Source organism: Nomascus leucogenys, chromosome 11 (genome assembly GCF_006542625.1).
Source record: "Nomascus leucogenys isolate Asia chromosome 11, Asia_NLE_v1, whole genome shotgun sequence".
Lineage (NCBI taxonomy): Eukaryota > Metazoa > Chordata > Mammalia > Primates > Hylobatidae > Nomascus > Nomascus leucogenys.
In genome coordinates this window covers 92,112,777-92,136,817 of record NC_044391.1, presented here as the reverse complement: position 1 = coordinate 92,136,817, position 24,041 = coordinate 92,112,777, and the positions used below count along the sequence as shown (strand labels likewise).

The 24,041-nt window shown below is 38.7% G+C and overlaps 1 protein-coding gene across 3 annotated transcripts in view; it reads left to right on the top strand.

Moving 5' to 3' along the window:
• The first annotated feature begins 4,198 nt into the window (after nt 1-4,198).
• Nucleotides 4,199-24,041, top strand: part of SLC2A2 (solute carrier family 2 member 2) — a 30,296-nt gene continuing 10,453 nt past the window's right edge. The window contains exons 1-5 of one of the 3 annotated variants that reach the window (XM_030823118.1): nt 4,226-4,289; nt 12,219-12,311; nt 16,180-16,442; nt 20,818-20,942; nt 23,633-23,748. In XM_030823118.1, the coding sequence (XP_030678978.1) occupies nt 4,275-4,289; nt 12,219-12,311; nt 16,180-16,442; nt 20,818-20,942; nt 23,633-23,748 (612 nt within the window). In that variant the 5' untranslated portion in view covers nt 4,226-4,274. Of the gene's footprint in view, nt 4,290-12,218; nt 12,312-16,179; nt 16,443-20,817; nt 20,943-23,632; nt 23,749-24,041 lie in introns of all 3 variants that reach the window. The other 2 variants (XM_030823119.1, XM_004089668.3) reach the window with 2 other exon arrangements.

Genomic DNA, 24,041 nt, shown 5'->3' with positions numbered 1-24,041 from the left:
AAGCTGGAAACCATCATTCTCAGCAAACTATTGCAAGGACAAAAAACCAAACACTGCATGTTCTCACTCATAGGTGGGAATTGAACAATGAGAACACGTGGACACAGGAAGGGGAACATCACACTCCGGGGACTGTTGTGGGGTGGGGGGAGGGGGGAGGGATAGCATTAGGAGATATACGTAAAGGTAAATTACGAGTTAATGGGTGCAGCACACAAATATGGCACATGTATACATATGTAACAAACCTGCACGTTGTGCACATGTACCCTAAAACTTAAAGTATAATAATAATTTAAAAAAATTTTTAAAAAAACTACCTATCATCCCGAGTTCTCTCTTTCCATCCTCTCCCAAAAGCAACTATCAGCAAGTCCTATCTACTTTACACACCAAAATATATCTTCAATGTGCACTTCTCGTTCTGTTACCACTATTAGCCTTGGTGTTCAATAGCAAGCATCATTTGTTGCAATTGTACCTCTCCTCTTCCACAAACGCTCCCATCCAATCCACCCCTCACTCAATGGCATGAGTAATCTTAAGACATATATTGGATCATATCACTCCCATTCTTAGTTCTCTCTGGTGACTTCCTATTGCCCTTCACCTGAATCTCAACTTATTCCTATAGCCTACAAGACCTTGAGGTCTCAACTAAAAAGGCACCCCTACAGAGAACACTTTTCTGAGCACCTTTTCTAAAATAGGTGCCCCCTGTTCTCTTCCCCAGCACTCTTTTAGTTTCCATCATACAAGGTAAGCCCCACGAGAGCAGAGACTCTACTGTTTTGTTCACTGTTATAACTGGTGCTTAGCAAAATGTTCAGCAAATACTACATTTACTGAATGTTAAATCAATAAATGTCCAAATCACAGCCTGAGATACCCCTTCCCCCAACACAAGAAAGCACATAACAACCCTTTTGGACTTGATTTATTAAATAAGTACTTGTTGAGTGCCCACTATGTACCAGGCACTATTTTAGGCACTGGGGATAACAACAAGGTCTCCACATTCGTGGAATTTAGCTTTGGCAGGAAAGTGGCAAACAATAATAGACAAGCAAATAACAAAATTTCAAGCATAAGCATTAAGAAGAAAATAAAGCAGAGTAACTGGCCCAGGGATGAGTTGGAGAAAGTAGGTGGTATCTATCTTAAGAAGCCTGGGTAGGGAATTCTCACTAAGCCGTCATCTGAATGAAGAGAAGGAGCCAGCTACATACAAATCTAGGGAGAAGGGCTATAGGCAGAAGCTCACTGAGTACAAAGGTGCTGAGCATGGAACATACTAGACAAGTCTGAGGCCAGTGTGGCTGGGCCCACGGAAGGGGAGAAGGTCTCAGAGCCACGCAGGGCCTTTGTCAAGTCAACCTCTTGGGCTGTGGTGAGAAACGTGGGTTTCTTGCTAAGGGTGATTGGGAAGCCTTTGGAGACTTTTAAGCAGGAGTGTGTTATGATCTAACTTTAAAAATATATCTTAACTACTGTGTCAAGAAGGTACTGCAGGGTAAGATGAGAGCAGGGAAGCCAGGTAGGAGGCTGTGCAGACATATGTGGAAGAGATGCAGACCCCAGAGATCTAGGGAGAGGGCGTGGAGAGGCGAGAAGAGGATGTAAAGAGTTTGCCCTCTTTTTTTGGCAAGCTATAATGGGGACAAATTTGGCTCAAAAATCTTAAAATACACTGACTGTCCTTCAGGGACTGGGACCTTCCAATATTCTCTTGTACTCCTGGCTTGGCCAAGTTTGACCTCATTTAATTTGTTCCCAGGAGATGCCTTTGCACTTAACCACACCTGACCCAACTGGAGAGGAATGCAGCATGCTGAAATAGCTCGTTTATCTCTCCACTCTCCCCTCCTCATTTATGGAAGAAGGAAAAAAAAAGCTATTCTTATTTTACTGAAGGAAAGGATGACAATGAAAATAAGGGGAGAAGGAGGGCGGACTCTTTTCAGTCCTGTCACCACCTAGAACTTCTGGCATCCACTAAGATTACATTAATCAGCGAAGTAATCCGAATGTGACCTAAAGGGTTTAGAAGCATGAAGCCTAAAGAACAACCACACAGAGCTGGTTTCGCCCTGCCCAGTGGAAATCTCCGGGTGATTGCAGGCACTGGTGCACGTTACTGAATAGCGCCCACTCCAATGGCAAAGTGCGAAAAGCCTGACTTCACCACAGCCAGGAGTGCAACGACCTGCAGCTCCTTGGTGGGCTCCAAGACACGCTCTCCTGAAAGTCTGGAATCGCTTATCAGTTCTCCGCGGGCAAAAGCAATCAGAGCATCAATGTAAATGAATCGCACCCCTTCCCCGCACGGAGATAAAGTTTTAGCACATCCCAGATGGTACAGAGATTACTCATTCATTTCTGAGAAAGAGCAGAACCACAGAGGCCTTGGCTGAACCTGAGGAAACTGATCAGGGTGCCCCGAAGGCCCGCTAGTGAATGGCGGGTCGCTCTCCCAGTGGGAGAAGAGAACGGTTTCCTGCCGCCGTGCTCCGCGCCGGCCGGGCCGGCCGGGGCTGAGCACAAGAAGTCAAAGGCTCACTGGCCGCCCGCGCACTCAAGGCAAATTCCGTTTCCGAAAAGGCAGGTTCAAAAGACAAAGGTTGGTAAACCACACCGGTATCATTTGTGACGCGGCACAGAGACGCTTTCCCGCAGAATGTCATGTCACTGGCAAATGCCATGGAACCGCTCCTGACTGCGGACCGCTCTGGCAATTGGGCGTGCTCATCACCAGCCAAAACTGATGCGGAAAGTCAGCGTGGCTACCTGGGCGCTTTAAAGTCTGACTTCAAAGCTGCTCCCCAAAGCTTGGCACTATGACACAGAGCACCTCATGTTATGACTAAACGAGTTAATCCATGTCAAGTGCTGAGAGCAGCACCTGGCACCCGGCAAGACCTCAGTAAAGATTAACCATCGTTACTATTAATATGTGCTCACGCTCTTCCACTAAGAAATTATTGTATTGTGTCTGCATTACATATGTCTCATCTTATATGTTATAAACACCTAGCAAGAGGAGGCTGTGACTTATTTATCTCAGTCATCTCAGAGCATGGAACTGCGCTGGGCTCAGTAAAAGTTTGTGGTTTGAATTGAATTCTCTTCTCAAACCAAACATTTCAGGTGTGTCACCTTGCAGAGGTGACAGAAATGAAAACAGAGTGGCAAAATAAAAAGGTGAAATCTGAATCTCCTCTAATCCTTCATTTTCTCACCCTGTTTCTTCATAACACCCCTCATTCTGTTGCTGCTTGTTACATTTTTGTTCTGCTGGGAACTGGTTCCATTTGAGCCTCAGTGGAATCTGTGGCCCCAGTTGCCATGCACACTTAAAGCTCAATAAATTTGATATCTCCTGAACCCCCACAGGGTTTGGATATCATAAGGGATACTTAGGCCCAAGATCAAGCCATACGAGCAGATTTATTTGAGAACTCTGCATTAAAGCCTCCAGCAAGTGCTTCTTGACATACATGAAGCAATAATAATAACAGTAATAACAGCCATTTGCTAAGTACTTATTATATGTTGAGACTATGCCAAACACTTTCACATATGATCTCATTTAATCCACTCAACAAAATGTGTGTTATTTCTATTCTATCAGGCAAAAATAAAAAACTAATCAGAGAAAAGTCACAGTGAGCCGCTTGCTTAAGGTTATACTCCCCAGTAAAATGTTGAGATTCAAACCCAAGTCCCTAACGATCCAAAGCTCATCCAGGTAACCAGCAAGTCAACAATGGTCTCTGGCCACACAGCCCAGCTCTACACAGAAACACCACAGCACTAATTCTCTGTGGAGCAGAGTGCAGTGTGCCTCCCAACACAGCATGGCAGCTCAGCATATCTCATCTTCTAGAAAAGACTCCAAAGATTTCTCTTTTCACCGGCTCCCAATTACTGCCACATAACACATGCCTTGAAATGTGATTGCCCCTGATTTGTAACTTATGCCTAAGGGACCTGCTCCCATTTTCTTTCCTAGTGGAACAAAGGCATTGAAGCCACAGGTTGCTGAGGCAAAGCACTTATTGATTAGATTCCCATCAATATTCAGCTGCTGCTGAGAAGATTAGACTTGGACTCTTAGGTCTGGGTAGCCCAACTCCTCCCTCTCCTTGCTCCTCCTCCTGCAATGCATAACTAGGCCTAGGCAGAGCTGCGAATAAACAGGCAGGAGCTAGTCAGGTGCATGTGCCACACTCACACAAGACCTGGAATTGACAGGAGGACTCCCAACTAGTACAATGACAGAAGATAAGGTAAAGCAGCATTATATTCATTTCAAGTCTGATTTTCAGGAGATAGTTAGGGGAATACATTCAAGTCATATAGAGAATTTGGGGGAGGTTGGGTGTAGCTACCAGAGATCAAAATTAATTATCTTTACTTTGCCAAATGAAAAACTGTTTCTTATTCAGTAATTGGGGTTTTAAGGATTTTTGCTGTTAACTGACTAGTCTGCATAAGTTTTTTCAAGTAATTGTGCACAACCATATTACTAAAGAAATATATCCCCTCCTAACCAAAAAAAAAAAAAAGGGCAGATTGACCTAAATTTAATCATGAAAACTCAGCAGGAATCTTCAGAAACGTCAGTGCAGGAGAGACAAAAGAGGTAGAAGGGTTGTTCTAGATTAAAAGGGATTAAGACAAACTGACAACCAAATGTAATAAATGATTTAGATTGTGGAAGGAAGAAAAAAACAGCAATAAGGGAACTATGGAGACAGTTGGGAAATTTTAAATACAGGCTGCATCTTAAGTAATATTACTGTATCAGTGTCACACTCTTGGATATAATAATGGTATCTAATTATGTAGGAGGATGTCTTTGTTCTTTGTACATGCCAAAGTATTTAGGGGTGAAATGACACAAATATCTACAGCTTATTTGTAAATGGTTCAGCCAAAACAACACACACACAAACAAATACAGAGTGAGAGTTAAACAAATATGGTGAATGTTAACCAGTGGTGAATAAAGGCGAAGGTTATGGAATGATCACTGCACTACTGTTTCAACTTCTCTCTAGATATGATACTTTAAAAAAAAAAACTTGAAAATATAAAGTGTCCTTGCTCCCTTATATGTGGTTCTTAAATAAACTCACCCACCCCTGTACACACAATATATAAGTTAATCAATCTGTGCCCTGTAGAGTCTCACCTTTAAGTTCTGATCTGGTGCAACTTACTCTGCTGAACATTCCTTCATGTCATTAGATGGCATGGTTAGCAGCACTGGCTTTGGAGTCAGCCAGACTTGGATCTGGGTTCTAGCAATGCCACTAACCTGCTGTGAGGCCTGGGTTAAGTTATTTAACTGAGCTTTGGGTTTTCTCTGTTGTGAGAAAACAAGAACATACTGGGATACAATATACCTTTTTTACAGGCAAAGAAACTTGGGCTCAGTGATATAATATGGGATATTAGGGGATTATACTAGTACTTTAGAGTTCGGGAGTAATTAAATGAGATGATATTAGAGAGGCTTAGACAACAAACATTTTAATGTTAATAGTTATATAATTATTAAGTGTTAAATACATATTATATAAATAGTATTTATATTATACATTAATTATAAAATATAATATAAACACTTTAAATACATATTATATAAACACTGTGTTTTATATTTAAAGTTGAATAAACACTATATAAACACTATTTATATATATAGTATTTATATAATATGTATTTAAAGAATAATTAGCACATCATGATTTCATGAGTATTATAGCCCAGGATAAAGCTAAAGTAGTTAGAACTTTAAGGTCAATATAAAGACAAACATTAAGTTAACAACTACATAGATGGTATGCAGATTTGGCAAAATTCATGAAGGTAGTAATCAAATAACTAAAGTTTGAAAGCTACTGCAAAAAGGAAGGTAATGCGCTTAACACAGTGTCTGGCACATAACAGATGTTCAAGCTTCATTCAAAACTATCATCAATTTTCTTAGGGGCTTTTGAAATTATGTTGTAGATCTTTTCTTGATAACCAAGGAACTGCCTAACAATGGAACCCAGAAAGAATGAGAACTGAGATAGTGCAATGTTTTTCAGCTTTGTGAATCTACCCAGACTTTGAAAGAAGTAGGATAAGCAAGGAACTGGGGTCAAGAGACCTGAGTTGTCACTCCGAATATGTCCAAAATGCTCATGGAAATCAGACAAATGACATAAACAACTTGGCCTGTGAAACCTCAGTTTCTACAACTGAAGAATGGAGGAATTAGACAAGAATCCATTGCTCTCTAAGGTCTCTTTCAACTTAAAAATTCTGTGACTCGATAAGCCCCTGGCTTTTTCCAAAGTTGCATGCAAGATCACCTTTGGTTTAGCTTTTGGAGACATGTAGTTTAAAGAAAAGGGTATAAGCTTCTCCTCCCTACCTAGTCAATCAGTAGTTGCTGGAAAAATCTGCTCTTTAGGTTAGCAGTGGTGTTTAAGACCATCAGCTCTGCGTTCCCACACTAGAGTATCTGTCACTAGCTGTGTGGTGTTAGGTATGCTCCTTAATCCTCTCTGATCCCTGGCTTCCTCACCTCTAAAATAGGAATAATTTCACGTACTTTGTGGTATTGCAAAGAGTATTGGTAAAGTATGAAACACTGACACATGGCTGTTTGACAAAAGAAATGAATGAGATGATAAAGATATGATTAAAGATGCATTTGTTCTGTAGCCCTTTTACTGTTTATAGGAAGACCACATTATTTATCTCAGTTTTTACAGTAATCCTATGCATTAACTAGTTTTATACCCATTTTATAGGCAAAGAAACTTAGGCTCAGTGACATTGGGAGCCTAGCTGGGACTTTTTTGGAGCTTTTCTGATTCCCACATCTATTTGTTTTTTCTAATAGACCCTATATGACTTATAAGTCACAATATAAACACTACATTCTGTTTTATGTTGAAGTTCAGCCATTTGCTTATTCTACCCTTCCACATTTATCCAGCAGCGTATTTTAAATTGGATATGGAATCTAGTTTCTCTAACTTAAAGTTATTAAGCTCCTAATGAAGGCAGCATTTTTTAAAGTGCAAGCTGAACACCTCATAGCCTATGAAGAAGTTAAGAGAAAAGGCTTGAAGATCTTCTGCACTTACTAGGTATGTGGCCTTTGGACAAGCTGTTTACTCTTTCCATGTGAGTTGCCCCATATATGAAATGATAATAATAATTCCTACCTACAGGGTTGTTGAGAAAACAGGCAAACCATCTAGAACCTCAGAACTTGGACAGGTTAAGATCCTCTCTAATTTCTTGCTATTTTCAGTAGCACTTATGTACTTTTTCTTGTGTCAACTTCTTGGACATTAGAGTGGACGGGGCTTATTAAGACTTGGTCGTTTTTGGAAATTTCCCCTTAGAAACAAAACCTCCTTTGACCAAGTCTAGAGCCAAGCCACATACAAGGCTGACTATAAACATTACTTCTTTTCATTTCACAACATTGGAGAAAGAAAAGACGAAGGAGTGGGAGCCATTTTAACATGGAGTTCAGAGAGGGGAATTAAACCTGAAAATAAAAAATAAAGAAAAAGAAAGCAAAAGGAAATGCCATTAGATAGTTTCAGAGATTTTGATATTTGGGATAATCACTTTTGTTGGAAATTCTCAGAAATTCAAATGACCTGCTTAAAATGGATGAGATTGCTCCTTATCTGACCAACCTGGTAAAATTCTATCTTGAGGAGTTAAAATAAGGAACTGCAGGCCCTGGGGTGGCAGGACCACAGCCAACCCTCAAAAAGAAACCAGGAAGGCCAGAGGATAAGGACTTTAATAACACGCTAAGATTTCTAAACGTTTAAAAACTCTCCTATCTCCTTCATAGTTGCTATTTTTGTTATTCTAATAAAACGAGAAACTGATCTTAGAGGCAGCTCCAGAATTTCTACAGTAAGGACTTAGAACAATTTGATTGGAAAGAAATAGGATGGGAGATCCAGCATCTTTAAAAATTAGCTTTCATTTTTGTCAAAGTAATGTGGGACTTTGTGACTTATGCTGTGTATATAAAGTGACAGGGGTGAACTAATGGAGACGATAGGGGAGTACATCTGCTGCAGCTATCGCTATCACCCCAGCTTCAATTTCTGTGTCGCCCCTGCTCACCATTAGCATGGCTACTGATTGGACTGTTAATATAAGGAGAAATAAATTATATGTTTGTATGGTAGAGGGACAGGGAGAGAACCCCCAGAGAGCAGAAATCCAGGGATGAAGTAGGAGGTGGCAGTCACTAAGAAACCAAGTGCCACAGAAGAAAATGCAGGGATGAGATTGAGGAAGTATATTGTGGTCTTGGGCTTGGTGGTGGGAAGACCCTGAGGTTCCTCTTCAGCTCAGCTACAGATGAGCAATTGAGTAGGCTTTGCCTTTTTGGACTTTTGTCCAGAGACCTCACCAGAAGTTTCTACTGGTAGGTGGGGGAAAAGGGATTTGTGTGGTAAGTGGTGGGAAAATGTGGTTGAGATTTCTGGGTGTTTGAAGCCAAACAGCTAAACACCTACAAGTGGTAAATTCTGTGGATATGTATGCTCTTAGCTTTTTTAATTTATAAAGATTATGGTCCTAGATTTTTCAGATGTGCTTGGCTTTTGAATGTCTGCATCTGACTAATGAGGGAAGCAAAATAACCAAGAAGTTAAAAGCATAAGATCTGGAACTAAGTCATTGTTCTTTAATTTACTAGCTGTGAGATGTTAAACTAATCTAGCTATCTATAAAATGGGGACATTAATGATGCTGCCGTGAAGAATGTGGTAGACAGAATAATCGTCCTCCAAAGAAGTCCACAGCTTCATTGCCAGAACCTGGGAATATCTTGCCTTATGTGGCAAAAGACTTTACAGATGAGATTAAGGTAATAGACTTAGAGATGAGATTTTCCTGGATTACCCTGATGAGTCAAATCTAATCCTATGAATTCTTAAAAGGGAAGAACTTTCCCAGCTACTTGTCAGTGCCAGAAAGATGTAACATGAGAAGGACCTGACCTGCCCATTACTGGCTATAAAGATGAAAGATACCAGTAGCCAAGGAAATTTGGTGGCATCTAGAGCTGGGAATGGCCCTTAGTTTATAACCAGGGCAAAACGACAGACTTTAGACCTATAACCAAGAGGAACTGAATTCCATCATCAACCCAAATTTTCTCCAACAGCCTCCAGAAAGGAACACAGCCTACCGACAACCTGATCTTAGTCCAGTGATACTTACACCAGACTTCCCATCTATAGATGTTTTTTGTTGTTTTTGTACAGATGGGGATCTCGCTATGCTGCCCAGGCTGGTCTTGAACTCTTGGCCTCAAGCAATCCTCCAGCCTCAGCCTCCCAAATGCTGGGATTATAGGCATGAGCTGCCATGCTTGGCTATACCTTAAGATAAATAAATTTGTGTTGTTTAAGCTGCTGCACTGGTAGTAATTTGTTACGGCAGCAATAGAAAGTAATGTAAGAAGTAAATGAGATAATCCACATAGTGAACAGGCATGCAGTAAGCATAAGTAGTATTAGGCTTTGAATCTGTTTGCGTTGCATCTCACATCAGATTGTCCTGGTTTTAGTGATGGAGAGTATGAGGGAAGTGGGTTAAAGCCCTCCCAGGGTACTCCTTATCCCATCACTTCTGACAATGGCTACCACCTGTAAAAAGGATGAAAATCCCTATCCTTGGAAATAGCTTGAGTAGAAAAAGGATTTGAGAAGAAACCACCAACTAAGTAAATAAAATCCCATCTTAGCTTTGGCTATCTAAGCCACTGAGTTTTAGATGTCGAGTTACATTTTAAATTCAAAATCTTTCATACTCCCATGGACCATATATCATATAGTGTGTGTATGCATTTTATGTATAATATATACAATTCACATGTAATAAACATAAAATGTTAATATATCTTATATGTAAGATATAAATGATATATATGTGATAAATATCAGATGTAAATGATATATAAATATATAAAATAAAAATACATATATATTTTGAGACAGGGTCTTGCTTTGTCACCCAGGCTGGAGTACAGTGGTGCAATCATAGCTCACTGCAGCATCGACCTCCTGGGCTCAAGCAATCCTCCCACCTCAGCCTCCTGAGTAGCTGGGACTATGGGCATACATCACCATGTCCTGCTACTCTTTGTATTTTTTTGTAGAGACGAGGTCTTGCTATGCTACCCAGGCTGGTCTCAAACTCTTAGGCTCAAGTCATCTACCTACCTCAGTCCCTCAAAGTGCTGGGATTACAGGTGTGAGCCACTATGCCTGGCCAATTTATATCTAATAAACATATTATACAATACTATATATCACATATATATTATTCTTTTGGGCAATATATATGTATCATATAACCGTATCTTTTGGGTCAACTTTGAAGTCCTTTCTTTCAGAGAAAGAAGTGTTAGGAGGGAAAGTCTGTATAGATACCCCCTATATTAGTGAAAGGGGTGGAAGCTTTGTAAACCTACAGATTCCCTATCCCCACCCCAGAGATTCTAATCCAGTAGAAGATCTGGGGCTGTCTCCAAGAAGCTACATGTGTAACAGGCTCTCCAAGTAGGGTCTGGTTTTAGACCCACTGGACTAAATAATTTCAAGGGCTCCCAGGATGGTTCTGTGATACTTTGCGAAATTTCTGATCTCTAGCTTTTCAGGGTAATGAGGGGTCCTGGCTAATTTGCTATTCTTTATACTGGGGCTTTATACCAGGGTAGGGAGATTTACTATCACCCCATAATTTAGAGAAAAACTGAAGCTCCTATAAGGGAAGTGGCTTGGGTCACATACCCACTAAGAGTGAGAACTGGAATCCATGTTGATGTGACTCATTCATTTACATAACAAAGTTCCTACTATATCCCAAGCTTTATAAAAATTTAAATTACGTAAATGTACATGAAATATCTTCCTTATGAAATGTCTAATCATATGAATACAAGAAAAAATTTCCTTCACTCTCCTTCTCCAACCTCACATTCCTCCTCAATGACCATCAACTCACTTGTTCTTCAAGAAAACATTCTATGAATTGTATACATCATGCACAAATCAAATAACTGAGTTTTTAAATCAAACTCATGTTTAAGCCTTTAAAAAACATTACATAACTTCCTTTGCCACTTAAAAATAAGTCAGTACACATGATCATATTATTCCTTTTAACTGCTGCATAGCATATTACATGTATCTGACGTATGTATTATGATGTATCTGAATCTATTTGACTATTTCCCATTGAACGATGTTTGGGTTCTTTCTACAATGTTGCTACCACATGCACAAAAAAATGCTACACTAAGTATCTGTATGCATGATGTGATTTCTCCAAGATAGTTAAGACATGTAAATATGAGTTCAAGGGGATGAATGTTCTGCCCCTTTTCTACACAGTTTCATTGTAGCTACATGGAGTTGGGGAGTTGGGGAGAAAATAATGGCCCTTATCCTACAACTCTAGGCTGAACTAGATGCAAATCCTGAAAAGTACCCTTCCCTGGATGTTGATGCAGAACATGATAAAGGCTAGCTAATGCCTCTTATATGAGTATTTTTGTCACCATGGCAACGTCCAAAAGAGCTCCCCATCTCTTTATTACTGGTGTCATATTTTACTGCTCCCAGTGATATAACAGCTCTATCTTGGCGGCTCCCTTCCATCAGCAGCTATTCTAGTTCTCAGTCCTGATTCTGAATAATAAATAAATAAATATATATAAATACATATATATCAACAAATATATATGTATAAAACAAAGTTTGGACTTTCTGCATGATGACTATTTGGGTGGATTTTTTTAATCAAGTAATTTCAACCATTTTTCTCATATATTTTATGCATCCCTATTCTGGTATCCAGTGAATAGACAGGAGAGGTATGTTATTCTCATATACATATATGGAAAAGAATGTTTGTTTCCTCCCCTGGAAGAAGCTGTCCCAAAGTTCTTCGAGTTTTAGCAGCATAGGGGAAATGATGAATGGCTCTCACATTCTTGTATGAACAACACCTGCCAGCCTGGAGCACAGGGCATACTGCAAATCGATATTGAAGGGAAAGAACCAGCCTGTGGAGCCTGTAAGAAGTTCAAGCTGCAGCCTGACAGAAAGATGGGAAACTAAAATTGCCTGGTGTTTCCCTGCCCTGTGTTTCGCCCCCTGCAGGTCACTGGGACCCTGGTTTTCACTGTCATCACCGCTGTGCTGGGTTCCTTCCAGTTTGGATATGACATTGGTGTGATCAATGCACCTCAACAGGCAAGTGAAATATGTACAAGTTCTCTTTTTGGCAAGTTCTGTCAGTGATAGATACCATATGTTCCTCATACATAGAGATAGAGGGTGTCCACGTGGGAGACACAAGGCCATCCTGGCCTGTCAGGTACGATGTGCACTGTTCCAAAGCTGATAACTTGGCCTTGACTCCTCAATTAACAATCGCAGTGGGGAAAAAAAAAAGGAGGCAATAAATAATTCCTAATCTCTGACTCTGCTGTTTGCTGAGCTCACAGAAAACTCCAGGCAGAATATATGTGCTGAAGGATACTTTAAAAAAAAAAAAAAAAAGCTTATTGCAACATTCATTCAGAGATCTCAGCCATACATGAATGAAAAGTGCCAGGGAATAAGGATATGTTTCACTCAGGGCACATTTTTTGAGCACCTGCTTATTTGCATCAGGTACTTTAACATATGATCTCCCCAAGTGTATCCTCTCAACAACCTTATTATGCCCATTTCCAGTCTACATTAAAACCTTAAGAAGCCCTAAACTAAAAGAGATTATGGTCCTTCCCCCACCATTCCTGTCTCCCATAGGTGACCCAAAGTAAAATAATGTAAAACTTTAGAATAATATTCAAGAAGTTCAACAAAGTTTGGATTTTCTCCATGATGACTCCTTGGGTGAATTTTTAATCAAGTTATTTCAACCATTTTTCTCATCTATTTCGTGCATCCCATTTCTGGTATTCAGTGAATACATGGGAGAGGTGTGTTACTCTCAGCTCCCATAGCCCGTAAGTCGGGGAACCAGGACTTCATTCCCCTCTGCTGTAACTCAGACTGTGAGGTCATTGAGGGCAAAACTGATGAATTGTTCCTCTATCACTGGTGCCAAGCACAGTAGTTGGCATAAAGAAGGTACTCAATAAAGAGGGGTGAATTAATGAAAGAGAGAGAAGAGGAACCTGGGGAAGAGGTGGCATAAAGTGAAGGTACAAACATTTTTTGGGTGCCTTCTATAAGTCCATTATATTTCCTCTGCATCTTTTAGAACATTGGGCCCCAAGGAAAATAAAAGATACTGCAGGGTGTGGATATGTGAAATATGAGCTGACCATAATCCATCACCTGAAAAGGGCTGCTTCCTGCTGAAAGACATGCTCCGATTAGGTGCTACAATCATCAGGAGCACGGCTCCTGATGGCAGGCCTGGTGGCAGGCTGAGAGATCCAGGGCATAGTGCTAGGGGTCAAGAGACAAGGGTGATATCTCTTTTGTGTGGGTGATGACAACACATGCCAATTTAGCAGGTTTCCTGGAATTTAACATCATTTAACAATTTAACGTTCAACATCACCATGACTTGGTTAATACAGCCCCTTCTCTTTTTGTGGAAGACCTTATCACATCATTAATTAAACCATCCCTGGCTGGGTGCAGTGGCTCACTCCTGTAATCCCAGCACTTTGGGAGGCTGAGGCTGGCGAATCACCTGAGGTCGGGAGTTCGAGACCAGCCTGACCAACATAGAGAAACCCTGTCTCTACTAAAAATACAAAATTACCTGGGCATGGTGGCGCATGCCTATAATCCCATCTACTCGGGAGGCTGAGGCAAGAGAATCGCTTGAACCCGGGAGGCAGAGGTTGCGATGAGCTGAGATTGCACCATTGCACTCCAGCCTGGGCAACAAGAGCAAAACTCCATCTCAAAAAAAAAAAAAAAAAAAAAAAAGGAAAAATTAAACCATCCCCTGCAGTCTTAGAGGGAAGCTTAGGCTAAGGTTTCACCTTCTTCAATCCAAGTGCCAGAGCCAGAGCTGAAAACAGTGATCCCCATACTGGCATCCAGGTTAGTGCTCTCTCTATATATAGGCCCTTCCTTTTGTGTTTAAAGAGCTGCTGAAACAGCTCTTTAAATAATCATTAAATAAGAATGATTTTTTTAAGCCCTTTATTTTTTTTTTTATCAGCTGAATGACATTTGGGATTACTTGAAAGGATTGTAAAATCACACTTTTGTATGGTTATGAAAATTACACATGCCTACTGAAGACAGTATTAGAAAAAAAAATACCCATAATTATTCTACCAGAATAAGCAAACTGCTGAGAACATTTTGGATATTTCCTTCAGCTTTTTTTTTTCTATGCATATTATTCATATAAGGCAGCCTTCTAGTGAGGCAAATGTTTTTGTTTTAGTTTTTTGAGACAAAGTCTCACTCTGTCATCCAGGCTGGAGATTTTCACTTCAACCCTACCTCCTGAGTTCAAACAATTCTCCTGCCTCAGCCTCCCGAGTAGCTGAGATTACAGGCTCCAGCCACAATGCCTGGCTAATTTATGATACTTTTAGTAGAGAAAGGGTTTCACCACGTTAGCCAGGCTGGTCTCGAACTCCTGACCTCAAGTGATCCACCCACCTCAGCCTCCCAAAGTGCTAGATTACAGGCATGAGCTACGGCACCCGGTCTGAGGCGAATGTCTTGATCAGACTTCTTTTATAAGAGGATGCTCAATTCTTTCCCTCACTCAGCTGGCATTACCAAATAGGCCTTTGCCCAAAACTAGTAACCCAGAGCAGCTACATTCCAGGTCCTTTTCAGAGAGTACCCTCCCAGCTCACTGATGCTAAATAGTGACCAAATCACCATTGAGAGGAATGACATGGGAGGAAGATGGCCTCGTCTTCCTCCCATGTCCTATAATTCATCTGAATTATATGAAGCACATCACAAAATATGGCTCCATGAAATTTAGTTTTCAATGTTGTTCATTTTGTTACACACTTAACTCTATGAGGACCCACAGGAGAAACTTCCTTCAGGTCTCAATACCTTCTCAAGGGCCACTAAGTTATTGTTATCTTAGGAATTCATCAATAATATACCCGGTTGTTTTCCTCTCTTTGCCCTGGTAGCTAGGAAGTTTACTGGTAAATTTATAGCTCACTTCCAACAAAGATACACCACCTAGTGTTTGAATTCTGTATGCTAACTTTATTTTTGACCCTCATCTTAACTTTCCTAGTCTTTTTTCTTATATCCACTTTTATGATTCTGTTAAAATATGTATATAAGTCAATTTAAATCCTGCTATGCAGAAGTAACACTAGCATGAAAATATATCTTTTTAGCCTGCAGAATATATATATTTTTTGAGACAAGGTCTTACTTTCTCACCCAGGCTGGAGTGCAATGGCTCCATCTTGATTCACTGCAGCCTCAACCTCCCAGGCTCAAGCAGTCTTCCCGCTTCAGCCCCCACAAGTAGCTGGGACTACAGGCATGTGCCACCACCATGCCTGGGTAATTTTTAGTATTCTTCGTAGAGACAGGGTTTCACCATGTTGCCCAGCCTGGTCTCAAACTCCTGAGCTCAAGCAATCCACCCACATCGGCCTCCCAAAGTGCTGGGATTATAAGTGTGAGCCACCGCGCCTGGCCTAGCCTGCAGAATAGTTTCAATTTCAATAGTTGCCAATATTTAAAACTTGAAAAAATTTACATAAAAACTCAGATTTCTGACTTTCTGTTAAAAAATTAAAGGTCATCCAACACCAGTTTCACGTTTGCAGCTTCCTCCTGCTCTCCAGTTCCACAATCCTAACCATTCCCTATTACTCCCAAATAGTAGAAAATGTATTTTAGTCCCCTAGTCATCAAAGTATTACATGTTCCCTTCATTTATTTGTTCCTGCCTGGTTCTTGTTGGCAATGGAATTTATAACCTTTGTTTTATAGGATATGGCCAACTGTAAACAAATCTATCCATGTTTATATGTATATAAAACACATAATTGAGATGGTACTATTTAAACACATAACAAACACTTTAAAGACAAAAACAAAAATACATAGAATGTTTGAAATAGTAAAGCTATTTTTCTTTATCTCCTAGATAATAATATCTCACTATAGGCATGTTTTGGGTGCTCCACTGGATGACCGAAAAGCTATCAACAACTATGTTATCAACAGTACAGATGAACTGCCCACAATCTCATACTCAATGAACCCAAAACCAACCCCCTGGGCTGAGGAAGAGACTGTGGCAGCTGCTCAACTAATCACCATGCTCTGGTCCCTGTCTGTATCCAGCTTTGCAGTTGGTGGAATGATTGCATCATTCTTTGGTGGGTGGCTTGGGGACACACTTGGAAGGTAGGCAAATTTCATAAATAAGCATAAATAGAAACTTTCATATTTTCATTTTCCTAACATTTGTTTAGAAAAATATTATCTTTCTTCTTGTGGAATAGCTTTAGAGTTGTTTTTTCAACTCATGACCCTATGAGGCATATCAGTGTTAGATCAAATCAATGAAAAAAGCTGTTGCGACAGTTTAGTTAATTGTTCAGACATTTATACCAAACATGAGTTTTGTGTGTATTTCCAGATAATTGCTTTGATCCTTTAGCTTTGTAAGTTATAAAATATACTAGGAGACCACTACACAAACGGTTAACTCAGGAACTCAGCAGAAGAGACTGATTAGAGTTTTTAACCTGGGAGTCCATTGTTTGCTTCACCAAATCACACTATGTCTCAAACATTCAGTTTTTCCTTTTTAAATTAGAATTTGGCATTCGGATCAGTCAAGTCCAAAGGTTCAGTCAACATCCCCAATCCCAATTGCCCAATGTATTTGTTATGCGGTTTCTGGCTGCTGGTACTACTTGCTATCTCAAAGCCCCAACCAGAGATGAAGCAAGAGATACCTCCATTTATCACTTGGGTTTCTGTTACGTTTTTTGGATTAAAAATATCAGTGGAACTCCTTTACCCTCAAATTTTACTTATTCATGCAACGTACTACAGCTGTTAGGATTTCCCATCCTATATTAAGAGGAGATAAAACCAGAATATCAAATGATTATTTTTTAGATTTTCTCCTATTTGAGCCCACCTTTGTGCATTAACTTTTTTTTCTCATGATAAAAATAATATATGAAAAATTTAGAAAGTGAAAATGCCTTTAAAGATGTAAATAACAATTTAGGCAACTAGTTTAATAATTCTGGATTACAATTCACTTAGTTTTTTCAATTCCTATTATAAATTATAATTTTTAGCTCTCTGGCTATTAAAATTCTGATAACTCTCCCTCTTATACTGGAGCTTTTATATAATAGGACTATAAGTTTTCTTAACTACAATATCGTGGTAACCCATTTTATGATTATTTTTATTTGAAATGGAGTTTTCTCCACCATGAAAGACAGTGGTCAATTTCTTATATTTTAATCAACTTGTTGATGTTCAGTTGAACTTTAAATAAGAATCTGTAAAATACAGATTAATAAACTGAATTTCATCATTTAAAAAAATTCAAAAATAATTTCAATGTGTATCAAGTTGGTTTAAGTAGTAAATGGAGAATTCTCTAGATTAATTATTTATTGCTAAAGTAAATTATTCCCTAGCAAGTGGGCTCAGACAAAAGGAAAAAGGAAAAATAATTTTAAAAAAATTTTAAATAAATCAAATTAAGCAAAATTAAATTACGTTCTAAAATATGCACAAATCATTTAGCAACTACTGATATTTTATACTACTTCTCATTCCTGAAGAAAAAATGTAAACCCTGGTTGCCCCGATTTAGAGGTAAGATTCTGACGAGTTCAGTGACTTAACCTAAAACATTTAATTAGTGTTAACATTTAATTAACACTTAATGGAGCCAATATACAAACCCTCTGAAGTCTTAGGATTTGGCATCAACAATGGTTATACCCCAAAACAATGTCAAATGACCATGTATCAAATGACCTATGGTAAACAAAAAGTGAGGCTTCTCCTAGCTTTTAGTAATAAAATGATCTCCCCCTTGAAAAGATCCCAAAAGTTCATAACTTCAACATCAAAATTAAGACAAAGTTATCAGTATCCCCCATAAAATTATCTTTCTAGAGAGATTCATTGAGAAGTGACATGATTTTCATTATTACCAGTGTCATTTATCCATCAGTCAAAAGTAAATAAATAAAAATGTAATACTTCCATTATTGCCTGTAAAAAAAAAAACTGTTTCCTTGCAATTGTGTAATAGTCAACTGATGTCTGTGGCCACCATTTTATAGTTTTGGGTTTGCAAGGCCAATTTTTCCAACCTGTGCATTTACAGTTTAATTACCAGGGTTGGTAGAGAAAACTATGGTCTGTGCAACCCACACTACCATGAGTAAAGGAAGCAATGCATAGCCTGCGTTTGAAGGCATGCCTTCTTTTCCATCAAAAATGGAACTCATTAAAATGAAGCATTACCCTTTGGTTTCACACAGATCAAGTCCAAGATCTGTCACTTAATAGCTGTATGAAAATGAGCAAGCTATTAGGTTCTCTAAGATGTTTTCCTCCCGTCTGCAATGTGAAAACAAAAATAATACCTACTTCATGGCATTATTGTGAGGATTTAATGAGAACAAATATAAAAGGTTTAAAACAATGCCTGACATTTATTAAGCAAACAGCAAATGTGGCCTCATTTTGATGATGACGATGACAACAATGACCATGACCACGACAGTAATGAAGCCTACACTATCTGAAGTATTTAGAGTCAGATTTTAAGAAATATACTTAGGTAGAATTGTTTCTTTTTCCCTGATTCAGCTATTTCATGTATTTTTAAAATTATTTATTTCTGGCCATTTCTCATATCTGAACAGAAGTTAAAAGAATTTAAATTATATAAAGTGTTCCTGCATCCTTTGGTGGCAGGGAAAGGGGACTTTAGGGCAATCTGGCATCAAAGATTCTTCTAGGCTATTTCTTTTATGACTTTTTATCTTTTTTCCCCTAATAAAAGAGACTATTAGCTAGGTGGTAACAATTTGTTAAGGTCAATTATTGAATTTGCCTGCCCTCTGTCCCTGTGTAGATAAAAAGCATTTCACAATAGTCTAAACTACTAAACACTCCTTAAACTGTTTTTCTACTCTGTAGCTCTGGGGCTGGCCAGCTCTGAATCACTCTGTTTCCCCTATACTCATTTCATATTGCTACTGTAATGAATTATCCCCAATTTAGTGGCTTAAGACAACACAAATATGTTTTCTTATAGTTTTGGAGGTCAAAAGTCCAAACTCAGTTTTAGTTAGCTAAAGTCAAAATGTCAGTAAGGCTGGTTCCTTCTGGAGGCTCTGAGGGAAGAATGCATTCCCTGCCCTTTTCCAGCTTGCAGTGTCCAACTATAGTTCTCTGGCTTGTGGCCCCTTCCTCCATCTTTGAAGCACAACATTCTAATCTCTACTTCTGTCATCACATCACCTGCTCCTCTTCTACCTTACTCTTATCAGGACACTTGTGATTACATCATTGGATTCACTCAAATAATTCAACATAATCTCCCCATCTCAAGATTCTCAATCACATCTGAAAATCTCATTTGCTATGTGAGGTAACATTTATAGAGTCTGGGGATTATGCTGTAGACTGCCGGGGGACATGATTTAGCCTATCACGTGGATGTTAGACAATCACTGCAGTATGTGACTTTATAGTTTTATGCTCCAGAAAAAAAAATCTGTTTGGTTGGTGTTAAAGATACTTGCGTGGAAAAGGCCCAGCTATCAAAGTTTGAAGCAGTGAAATAGAATATAACAAGGGCGTTTACATTTCTTTTGGCACAAACATCTTCACACCTGTCTACTCAGACATTTATTGGCCTTACCATTATCTGCTTGACTGCAAAAAAGGTTTTCTGTATATCTCGCTTTCCCATTAATTAGAAATAAAAGTAACAGATATCTGCAAATGTTGTCAATTTTCATCTGATTAATTTTGAAAGTGTTTTTGTTGCTATTGTCAGCTGTATTATGTATTTTACATTGGTCACTATTAATTTATAGATTTTGGAAATATGCTGGCATACAATATTAAAATAAGGATAATTATAATTCTCTAGATAAGGCTTAAAAGTATGTTTGAAATTACTTCCAAATAATTTATATAAAAGGAAATTTAACTTTGAAAGTTCCTTTCCTATCTAGATCAATTAAAAACCTGTGCCACAGAAAGAAAAAAAAAGTTGTAGGTTACAACTACAGAATTGAATTTAGCTATCACCAATTATTCTTTAAAACAATCAACTTAGAGAAAACTTAGTTAACTCTCTGAAAAACTGTCATAAGTGTTATCTTAAGCTAGTCATCACCATGACTGAATCATCTCTATCAAAATGTAGAGATTAGGCTTGAGCCTGGGAGGTCAAGGCTTCAATGAACCATGATGGTGCCTTTGCACTCCAGCCTGAGTGACAGAGCGAGCGAGACCCTGTCTCAAAATAAAAGAGAAACATGTAGAGATCAGGTGGATGCAACCTAGGTTATCCCATCATAAATCTTGCTTATTATTAATACTTTAGTCCATAGATGAGTCAAATTAGCAATCTGGGTTCAAGATTCCCCAACTAGCTTTTACAGCAAAATTAAAATAATTGCTGTTAGGTTAAAAAAAATCTCAACATGCTCTGAAAGCAAATAATTTTAGCAAGTTTTGATGCTGAATTTATATTCCTTGCTTTTTAAAATTTCAGAATCAAAGCCATGTTAGTAGCAAACATTCTTTCATTAGTTGGAGCTCTCTTGATGGGGTTTTCAAAATTGGGACCATCTCATATACTTATAATTGCCGGAAGAAGCATATCAGGACTATATTGTGGTAAGTCTCACACACACACACACACACACACACACACACACACACACACATCCCTGCCTTTGTCTGAAAGTAACTCAAAAGGCTGATGCGGTAGCATTCAGGGATATTTTTGAGTCTAGGGTGACACCACAGAGGGAAAGGCAATAGCATAAAGTTGAAATCCTGAATCGGGGGTTTGGGACCAGACTAAGTAGGAATTATGATGCTATCAAGGTTCTTGTCCATGGCAATGACATCATTTCTAGTTGTATGATCACAGACAAATTATTTAACTCTGACTTTCAGTTGCTTCATTTATTAAATGAAGTGGATAATAATATCTACCTTATAGGGTGATTGTGAGAACACATGTAAAACATTCTGCATAGAATCTGACATACAGTAAGCTACCAGTAAATGCTGTTGTTATTACTGCTGTGGTATAGCAGACAGTGGGAGACTGCTATACCATGACCCTTAATTCTGCCCTTATGGACTACCCGGCTGCCATGTCTCCATCTCTTCTATCTGACAAGACCTTAACACTCTGAACCCATCTCTTAGACCACATTCCCCAGCCCTGTATGATTCTAGACATGATCAAGTGAAGCATTACAGTGGTGGTGTCCATAGGGGGAGGGAATCAGAGAGAAGCAGCTGATATTTAGAAGTTCAGAATAAAGGAAGGAGGTTCCTCACACGAACTTTGTTCTGAATAGTGGGAATCGCTAGTTCTTGGAGACAGCTTTTCAAACATCCAGAGGCAACAAATTAGCAGACGTCTGAACAAAGGGAGAATCATTCAATCTCTCTCTAAAACAAATGGCTAAATCCTTAACTTCTGCCAATGAAGCTCTGATTTTGATAGTGCTAGGTTGAGATTTTAACTCATTTTTACAAATTGTAGTTGCCTTTCAAGGCACTTCTATCCATGGGGATGGGGAAGGAGTGGTGAGGACATAAGATTTGTATATAAAAGTATTTTTAACACTTTTACCTACAGAAAAGACTTGAATTCCATGTATCTTCAATAATCAGTTGAAGCAAAAGTCTAAAATACCAAGTTAACAGCCTAATTAAATCTTTTTATTATTTTCATTGTTAATACAAATAAGTGAAGATCAGTGTAGCTTTATCAAGGTAAAGAGTCAACCCCAAATGTGGAAAGCGCTTTGGATTCAGAGCAAATAAATTCTAGCACTGTCTCTGCATAGCCTTAAATATTAAACCTGATCCTCAGTTTCTTCTCCCATAAAATGCAGATAATAACACTATGAACGAAGTCCCAAATATGATTCTTCTTTCTTTTCTCTCCATTTAAAAAAATACATGTGAAAAAAATATATAAAATGTTTTTGGTAAAATTGAAAACAAATGCTATAAATATATTGTAAAACAACCTATAACTAGCATAGCCAACCAACTTGTACTCCCCAACCATCTTCTAAAATTATGTTTGGCCCTATTCTGAGCATTAAAGTTTCTAAAAATTACAGGAAATATAATTTGACTTCAAGTTCATGTGACTTCAGACCTGTGAGTTTATCTACATTATTCTGTCTTTCAGGTATAGTATTAGGTATTACAGAAAGATAGTACAACTTAAAATAGAGCCAAATAAATGATTTTTTTTTCCTATTTAAGATCAACAGGCTACACATTAAAAGTCACCTGTAAAATTCAGCTGAAATATAGATGCCATATCACACATATAAATGTTCATTTGAGACATTAAGAAGAACTTGAAGCCTTAAAAAATATATTTTGAAAACAATTGTGAAAGCATCTTTTACACAAAGATCATCCATTTCAATTTGATAGGCAGGTAGTTTCTAAAAAGAAGCCTCTGCAAATCCTATTTTTAAATATTTAAGAAAATGCCAAACATTTAATTCAGCCTTGCCTATTGATAGTCTCTGAACTTTTTATTTAGTCAGCAAATGGCTGGACATTCCACCATTTCCAGCATGACTGATTACATGTGCATTTAAGAAAGCTTCAGAAGGCAGAATGACCTAGTGCTTTCAATTGTTTTGTATTCGTTTAAGTACCAAAAGTCTTTCTTCAAATAAAATTTTTTCTGAAGCCTAATATTTGAATAGCATAAAGAAGCTGAGTTTCTCTGGTTTCCAACTGGGGAAGAGTCCTTAAGATCCTTAACCTCTTCCACCTCTCTGCACCTTCCCTCGCCCCTCGTCACCGCCTTAACAGTGATTTTGAGGGCGCTCTGCATTGTGGAAATTCAGATAGGGCATGTTGTTCTCACACTAATGCTCTGTTGCTTGTGATCTTTGGCAAGTTGTTTCTCACATCTATCAGGAAGTTGGTGGAGATATGCTCTGATTTCCTTTAATCCCGTGAGCCCTGATTAAGATTATTAAAATATTCTTCAATTTCTTTTCTGAAGATAAGGCATTATGATGTAAGCTAAAAATTAACATGAATTTTAATTAAATAAGATGATGTAATGAAGAACTGCCAAATGCATGACTAAGCATTTCTTTCTATTCATATTTCCAACTACAACTGCATTTGGGGTCATATCAAATATCTCTTGCACAAACTCTGTCTATACCTAGGAACAAGGGTTCATCCTTCCAATGAACTCAGGGAAGGGTTTTCATTCAAGATATATACTGTACTTAAACCAAATTGTTGTTATTGAGATAGTCCTGGTTGCACTTTAACATTTATGTTCATGTTTCATGCAGGGCTAATTTCAGGCCTGGTTCCTATGTATGTCGGTGAAATTGCTCCAACCACTCTCAGGGGCGCACTTGGCACTCTTCATCAGCTGGCCATTGTCACGGGCATTCTTATTAGTCAGGTAAAAACTCCCCATCCTTATCCCCTACTGCACCCATCTACTTCATCCTCTATGGTACCACTACTACTATTGCATCCCCTACTGTACTTCCTCCATCTTCTTCCTCCCTGATTGTCCATTCTCACTGTAGACCAGCACAGAGAGAAAAGCCAATTCTACCAGTCGTAGCAGAGGTGGTGTAGAGACATAGACTTTTTCGTTCAAAGGTAAATTATTATCACTCCTCACTTTTCCCCTTGGAATTGTTGGTGGGATAGCACTGGAGCTGACCTGGCAAGCCAGGTCTTAACTTC